Source organism: Phaethon aethereus, assembly GCF_964289735.1.
Source record: "Phaethon aethereus genome assembly, contig: HAP1_BTS, whole genome shotgun sequence".
Lineage (NCBI taxonomy): Eukaryota > Metazoa > Chordata > Aves > Phaethontiformes > Phaethontidae > Phaethon > Phaethon aethereus.
Window position 1 is genome coordinate 341,961 of NW_028114049.1, and position 8,070 is coordinate 350,030.

General features: G+C 54.8%; 1 protein-coding gene across 1 annotated transcript; it reads left to right on the forward strand.

Annotated features, from left to right (window-relative positions):
- The first annotated feature begins 1,617 nt into the window (after positions 1-1,617).
- LOC309416342 (ubiquitin carboxyl-terminal hydrolase 42-like) lies at positions 1,618-4,884 on the forward strand. The gene is made up of 8 exons (XM_082015904.1): positions 1,618-2,307; positions 2,538-2,648; positions 2,724-2,826; positions 2,973-3,040; positions 3,198-3,268; positions 3,829-3,911; positions 4,177-4,456; positions 4,623-4,884. The coding sequence occupies exons 1-8, from the start codon at positions 1,995-1,997 to the stop codon at positions 4,839-4,841; spliced, it is 1,248 nt and encodes a 415-aa protein (XP_081872030.1). The 5' UTR covers positions 1,618-1,994; the 3' UTR covers positions 4,842-4,884.
- Positions 4,885-8,070: the final 3,186 nt, after the last annotated feature.

The following is an 8,070-nucleotide window of genomic DNA, read 5'->3' on the forward strand; positions in this document are numbered from 1 at the left end:
CGAATCAGATAAACATATTTCACAGCATCCTCACATATAAGTCATTTCAGGGGCTGCTACATGGAAATCACTTCAGGTGGCCTTCTCTTTAGGTAGTTTTTGATTTGCAAAGACCCCTGTGTGTTAACAGCTTTGAGAGTTTAAGGAGGAGAGCTCTTAGGAAGGTACGTTCCTTTCCCTACTTCTAAGACACAAAGCAAAACTCTTGCAGGACATGACTCTCTGCCCTCTGCCTGAGCTCCGATTACCACCTATTTCCGGCTGGGACATCTCTTCTCTCTTCTCAATCGACTACCATTGTCCATCAAGTATTTGGAGGCTTTCTGAGATCCAGAGGTACTTTTCCACAACTATTGCTCTCCTTGCAATTGTCTGTGCCCTTCTGTCCCGACATGTCCCCATGCAGCCCCATGTCACAAAGGGGCAGTGATGCGGCACCCACCCAGCGATTGTGAGCTCACCTGGCCAGGGCTTGGGGTCCTGAGAAGTGGGCCGGCGAAAGCCAGCTGGGCTGAGCTGGCCTTCGGGATAACTCGGCTCCTCCCTTTCCTACTCGCGTGGCTACTTTTTTCCAACCATTTATTGTTTACTGCCCACTTCTCCTCAACTTCCATCGTCTTTCAAAGGTAATTACGACCGGTCTTTCGTAACAGCTCCTAGAGTAGGTAGATAGAGGATAAAAGTGTAGGCTGGTCTGTACCTTCCGAGCTGTAGGCTGAGCTATGACACCTTTCTGGGCTGGCCAGAGATGGGCTATGGGTAGAGTTCTCATCTGCCAATTCCGGTTCTTCACCATAGCCTAGGATAGGGAAGTAGAGGGCTGCAGGGTAGCCTGAAATGTTGGGCTCAGCCTAGAATGACAAGCAGCCCGCCCTGGCTGCTGCGGTAGGCAGGGAGACAGCCAAGGAGCAGGGCAAAGGCAGCCGTTAAAGCAGCAGCCGACAGCCAGTCACTCCTGCATAGCAGGTGGGACAGTGTGGGCTGCAGAGCCAGAGGGCTCTGCTGCTAACGCTGGCGACAGGTCAGCAGCAGGGCCTCTCCAGAGAAGGTGACACGCAACGCAGTCTTTCGAAAGGTCCTTGGTAATGGCTGTCACCTGGAGTCCTGTGGCCGGGACAGCAGGGCCATCAGCCCGCAGCTCTGCAGCAGCAGCTACGAGTACCGCTGAAACGCTTTTGGTGGCGGATGCTGTTCTGTGGGTTGTGTTTGGGGTTTTTTTGATCATTTTGTCGAGGTACGATTATTCCTTTTCAATCAGGTGACAGGATTGGTGCCGATCTTCTCTTTCGGGAGCGTGTCCTGACATCCTTTGTCACCCAGAGCTTTCCCTCTGTTCCGAAGAGGAGCGATGGCCACAATGGGGCAGGACTCCTGTGAGTAATGGCTTTCCCAGCAGGACTTGGACGTGGTGAATCCCCAAAGGCAACAGACGTGGCTGGTGCTCCATCCCTGAGTGTTGATGTGCTGACAGCCTAGAGTGCATTCTGGGGCGTTTCCTGAGAGCAGCCAGACGTACCCAGGTGTTTTCAGGTAGAGACAGAAAAGCACGCCTTATACCTCCGCTGCCACTATGTACAAGACTTGGAAAGGTGCCATTGCTTGTAGAAAGGTCTGACATCAGTACGGTTCCCTTCTGTGCGAGCTACTTGCTTGTTTTCATCAAGTTACGAGCCGGCAAAGGGAAGGCTTGACCTGATAATGCAATTCAAGACTCTAGAGGGAAAGGAAGGTAGCCCGAGGCACAGAAATCGGAGCGTGGCTTTGTTGGACTTTCGGCAAAGGAAGCGGGGGAACTGACTCTGTTCCCAAACTGTTTCTTGGCCAGTAAAGGTCAATGGCAGTGTTAGGCTTCTGCTGAGGGTTCTGTGTCGGAGGTTAGAGCTGCTTGTCCTGGCTGCTTCTGTAGAGAACTTGACTTTTAAAATATGCCTTTGTGCAACAATATCCCCTCATCTCTTTCCTAATGTCATTGTCCTGCAGTCGTTGTCGAGGGAATGGCTCTGCCACAAAGGATCCTCTTTCCCCCGGAGAAGATTTGCATGGACTGGCAGCAACGACAGAGGGCTGGAGCGGGTCTCCACAACCTGGGCAATACGTGCTTCCTCAACTCCGTCCTGCAGTGCCTGACGTACACCCCGCCTCTGGCCAACTATCTGCTCTCTCGTGAGCACAGCCAGACCTGTGAGTACTTCTCGGAACACCTCCTCGTCAATCTGCTGACACTGCCAGAGGATTCCCAGAATCTGGAATTTGATTTAGGAGAGAAGCAGCCCTTCCAGCCCAGCGTCTTGGTCCCTATGCCTGCACGTTCAACCCTCTCTGCGGCTTGCACAGAAAACTTCTGTCCGCTTAGCATCCCTCTGAAGAAAGTTATCTACACACTAAAATGTCCCCGACTTGTTGGGACATTGACGACTTGGGAGGAGTGGAGACTCTCCTTATAACTTCAAGGTCTCTCTTAGGTTTCCCATCGCTATGGATATTTTGCTAACCTGAGAAGCTTCCCTCCCTCCCTCCCTCCCTCCCTCCCTCTTCAGGTCGTCAGCAAGGCTTCTGCATGATGTGCAGAATGGAAGCGCACGTTAACAACGTCTTGCGTTCCTCAGCCAGTGCCATCCAGCCTTGGGCCGTCATCAGTGTTCTCACACGTAAGTCCTTTCAGGTGCTTTGACACGTTTTCTGCCGTTGTTGGAGGAGAGAACGACTAACTTCTTCTTTCTCAGGAATAGGAGGACATTTCATGCTTGGCCTGCAGGAAGATGCCCACGAGTTCTTACGCTATACTGTCGATGCCATGCAGAGAGCTTGCCTGAGTGGAAGCAGCGAGTAAGCACAAGCAAATCACCTTTCCAGTGTTGCCGAGCCCTTTGGACTCCTCCATGTGCTCCCATCAAGGAAAACCCGCGGCCAGGGTTTTCGGACAAAGTACCTTCTCGGAGGCGGTAACTCTCGGCCTTACCATGTATTTCCAGCTGGGACATCTCTTCTCAGTCGACTACCATTGTCCGTCAAATATTTGGGGGCTTTCTGAGATCCAGAGGTACGTTTCCACAAGTGCTGCTCTCCTTGGAACTGCCTGTGCCCTTCTGTCAGCCTGTGACAAACAGCTGCTCGTGTGACTGGCGTAGTAGGTGTGACGAGCAGAAAGCGGCACAGTCGACTTCCCCTATCGCTGAGCATTTCCATTTGCCTTCCAGTCACGTGCCTGAGCTGCAAAGTGGCTTCCGATTCCTACGAGGCATTCCTGGACGTGCCTTTGGATATACAAGTACGAGGGTTTGTCATTGTGCTTCAAGACCCCCCAAGGGCCCTGGAGCTTTCCAGAATCAGCACAGTTGGCTTAGGAACGCACACTACAAACACAAATGAGAGCTCGGTGGTGCCTGTGGAGTGGAGTGCACGGTGCCCTTCTGGGGAGGCCATGGCAGTGGTCTCCCTGTAGGTGCTGGCTTTAAGCCGGACAAGTACGTATCGTCCTCTCTGCACCCTTGACGTACTCTCATGCTTCTCCCCTTTGCCCTCCCTCCACACCAGTCTGGCTCCTGGCGTGGTGGGTTGTGTTGTTTTCACTCTTGATGACTCTGTGCACCACCAGGAGCTGAACCGCGCGGTGCCACAGAGAGGTAGCTCCTGGTGGCCCTGGGAATCCCTGGGAATGGAGGGCAATGCTCAGCATAATACCCTCTTTCTGCCGCTTTCTGGGCACCGCTTGAGGGTTCAGGGTGGGTCCCCTCAGCGTCATCGAGCTGGGTTTTGGCATAAACTAAAACTGGCCCTTTTGGCGAGGGCGTGTCCTCAGCTCAGTGCTCTCCTTTCTCACTCCTCCAGGCAGCCTCATCTGTCACCGCAGCCCTGGAGGATTTTGTGAAACCGGAGCAGCTGGATGGCGAGAACTGCTTTAAATGTAGCAAGTAAGACGATTACTAACGACATATTAATACCGGATCCTGCGGGAAGGTGCTGCACGTCATCGAGCAGAAGTTAGCATTTCACGTAGGTTTAACGTACAGTAGTGAGACGCGGCTGTTGTTCTGTGTGGCCTTACGGTACCGAATAGCCTTGAAAGAGCGTCGAGGATGTGTGAGATATGAAAGGTTGTCTGGCCTTCTGGCGGCGGGGAGAAAAAGGTGCACTGAAGGGTGCATTTCATCCCTTGGCTCTGTGCTTGGTTTCAAGGTGTGACAGGATGGTTGCCGCCTCCAAGAGGTTTACAATCCATCGTGCACCCAGGGTTCTCACCGTGTGTCTGAAAAGGTTTGCAGACGTCACCGGCGGGAAGATCAGCAAGGTGTGTACGCAGTCGGAGCGCAACTTTCTCTCCGCGGAGCAGGAGGTGTCCCAAAGCAGTACGCTCTGTCACAAGTTGGTCATGGTGGGCTTTTTGAGTCCCCTTCCGGGGAGAGGAGAGTCCCTGAGGGAAGACCAGCATGTGCTCGGCTTTGGCAGAGCTGCTTTGGCTGGCAGCAGCTTCCTGCCAGCTGGACATTGACATTTTGCTTCAGGGAAAACCACGTGTCCCTTCGCTCCAAAGATGTATTTGTGCCCCTCGAGCCTTTAGTCTTGGAATGCTCTTTTGTGTAGTATTTCTGGATCATTTCTGAGCCCTCCTGGTTGCTCCGTAGCTTGTGGAGTATCCCGAGTACTTGGATCTTCGCCCGTACACGTCTCAGACCGCTGGAGAACCGCTCCTCTATGCCTTATACGCTGTGCTGGTGCACCACGGTGGCAGCTGTCATGCAGGACACTATTTCTGCTACGCAAAGGTAAAGTGCAACTTCCTTCCTAAGAAGGGACGAATGGGTGCTTGGGAAGACAAACGTGCGTGGCAGTCTTTCTGGTAGCCACAGCTGTCGGCGAGAAGGTCTCCTGCAGGGCTGGATTGGATTTGTTTTGGCATGCTCTTGGTTCTGCAGCTTTCTGCTTTTGTGGAGAAACCACGCAGTTCATCTCCAGCTGTCGTTGCCTTTTCTTACAGGCCAGCAATGGGCTGTGGTACAAAATGGACGACGCGTCTGTGGATCAGTGTGGCGTCGACACAGTTCTCGGGCAGCAAGCCTATTTACTGTTTTATGCCAGGTGAGAACCAGTATGAAAATGCGTTCAGAACACCTCTCCTTTTCCCGGTTTTGCTCTTTTCCTTCTCCTCCTCTGGAGTGTTTCTCTTTCTGCCACAGCAGCAATTACTACCTGCATCACTCCGTTCTCTCGAAGCTGAACGACCCCACGTCAACCACTCTCTTTCCCTAGCGGGCTTTAGGCTGCTGCCCGGGGGTACACGGCTACTCGTCTGCTGTCTGACGGTGGCTAATGCAGAGAGCAGCACTTCAAGGGGGCCTATAGGAAAGATGGGGAGGGCCTCTTTCTCAGGGGGTGAAGGGGTAGGACGAGGGGTAACGGTTTAAACTGAAAGAGGATAAATTGCGGTTGGATATGAGGAAGAAATTCTTGACGGTGAGGGTGGTGAGACACTGGAAGAGGTTTCCCAGAGAAGATGTGGATGCCCCCTCCCTGCAAGTGCTCCGGGCCTGGTTGGATGGGACTTTGCGCAACCTGATCTAGGGGAAGTTATCCCTGCCCGTGGCAGGGGAGGTGGAACTAGGCGATGCCTTCCGATCCAAACCGCGTGATGCTTCTGTGATTCCAAGAAACGGAGGCCCTAAGGGGTATAAAGGCGAGGTCTTGCTCCGACAGGGGCAGACCTGGTGGGAAGACCCCAAGCGAATTGCCCATTTGCAGTCTCGGTTATGATTCTCTCTGTCCTAGAAACCGCTCCAAGAAAATGACTGAACCCCAGAGACGGCTGCAAGCACAGCCCTAAATGGAGACCACCCTTTTTTTTCTCCAATCAGGTGCTCTGCTGTGAAAATTGCAGAAGGGGCTCCTACCTCGCCGGCACCATCATATGCCCCTTCCTTCCTCAGCCAGTGGGGGGCTGAGAGCAAGCAGGCGGCTTCTGTGGGGCCACAGGGTCTGCCTCATCGGACTAAGGTAACTCTGGGGAGGTGGGTCAGGGCCCCACATGGACAGTGCGCGTCTTTCTGGGATCTTGGCATTGCTCTTCTCCCTCCCGCACTGCAGCTTTCTTCCCAGCCGCAACGCTTCTCCCTCTCAAAGCATCCCCCCTAGATCCGTCCCACTTGTCCGCCTTTGGCCCTTCTGCCCTTGCAGCCCTCCAGGAGAGCCTTTGGGAGGCCCTTAGCTGTCCCCTGCCACAGCTTCTGGGCTTTCCCCGCTCTTCTGGTCCTTTCAGGAGGAAAGGGCAGGACCTTTTCACAGCTCTCTTTGCAGGACGTGGCGGTGGGCCTGGAGGACTCTGCAGAGGACGGCAGCTGCTCCACAACAGCCAGCACCAGCCAGCTACCCTGGGCAGGCGCACGGGAGGCGTCTGCAGGCTGGCCGTGCCCCGCCTGGCCGGGCGGGCTCAGCATCGCCTCCTACGTGGGCTTCTGCTTGCGCCGCTTCTTCTGCGGCTGCGTGAGTTTGGTGTCCAGAAAGAAAGCCGCGTGCCCAGTCTACTGTCAGCCATTGGACCGTGTGCTGCCCACCGCGCGAGAAGACAGCGACAAAGCGGAGCACGGGTTCAGCCCTTCTTCCCGCTGCCAGAGGAACGGTGCCAGGGAGAGGGCCCGCAGCAGATCCCCGCAGTGGGGCAGTGATCTCCGCAGCTGGTTCGTGGACTCCACGGACTATGACATCTCGGCAGGGAGGAGGAGGAGAACTAGTCCTCCAAGCCACGACTGTGCTCCCAGGGATGGCGCAGCTGCAGGGCCCTCCAACGGCAGCTCCCCCTTGGCTCCCGCACCCAGTGCTGCTCAGGAACAGAAGCTGCTGAGGAGCAGAGAGCGAAGCAGATCCCTGCAGCGCAGCTATAACCTCCGCAGCCGGCTCGTGGAGGTCACGGACTATGACTGCTCAGGAAGGAGGAGGAGGAGGAGGTGGAGAACAAGTCCTCCACATGAGGAACGAGCCCCAGGGGATGATGCAGCTCCAGGGCGCTCCAATACCATCTCCAAGTGGGCTCCCGGGGCTCCTTGGGAGCAAACCCTGCCTGGGCAGAGGGAGCGGAGCACACCCCCACGGCGAGGCTATGATCTCTGCAGCTCAGCTGTGGACACCACACACTTTGACCCCTCAGCAGGGAGGGGGAGGAGGAAGAGGAAGGCCTCAGTGCCCTAGAGATGCTCATCAGACAAGCACACAGGGTGCTGCGGTGGTGACGGGGGCAGATTGTGACCCTGCATGAGGGAGGAGCACAGCACCTGACTGCTGCAATGCCGGACAGGAGGAGGAGGAAGAATCCAGGAAGCACCAAAACTGGCCCCGGCAGGGACCAGGCTGCACAAAGGGCACCAGCAGCCCACGCGGTCCCTCCTGCCATGGCTGCCTCTGGCCAGGAAGAGCTCAGAGAGACCTTCCAGAGAGTTGGGCAGCTCTGCCAGCTGGCCCGCCTGCCCACATGTCCCTCGAGGAAGAGCTTTAATCTGCGTTCAACTTCTGGGATCACCTTGCGAAAACAGAACTCATTAGTAAACAACAGGCAGAAAAGCCCAAGCCAGAATTAAAAACACTTGTTGGCCGTGTGCGTGTAATTTATGGCTGTTTTCTTCCCTGTAGGTTCTGAGGCAATTGGTGGAAATACCCAGTCCAAGCGGTTTCTGTTAGGGGACTTTGAAAGCTGTGGGCGTGCTTGTGCCCACCTGCACTCTCTTGTTTTTAAATATGGAGTTCATGTCCCTTGAACAGAAATGGGCTGGATGAGCCAACAGCGAGCGGGACTGAAAGGGTCGGAACTGCCAGGTCCAGAGCGTGCTGCTCAGTGGCACCAAGTCTCTCCTCAAACTGTAGGATAATTTAGGAAGGAAAAGACAATCAATTCCAAAACGTTTGCTTAGCACTGCCAAGTCCACCACTAAACCATGTCCCTAAGTGACACGGCTACACATCTTTTTAAATCCCTCCGGTGATGGTGACTCCACCACCTCCCTGGGCAGCCTGTTCCAATGCTTGACCACTCCCTCCATAAAGACATTTTTCCTAACATCCAGTCTAAACCTCCCCTGGCACAACTTG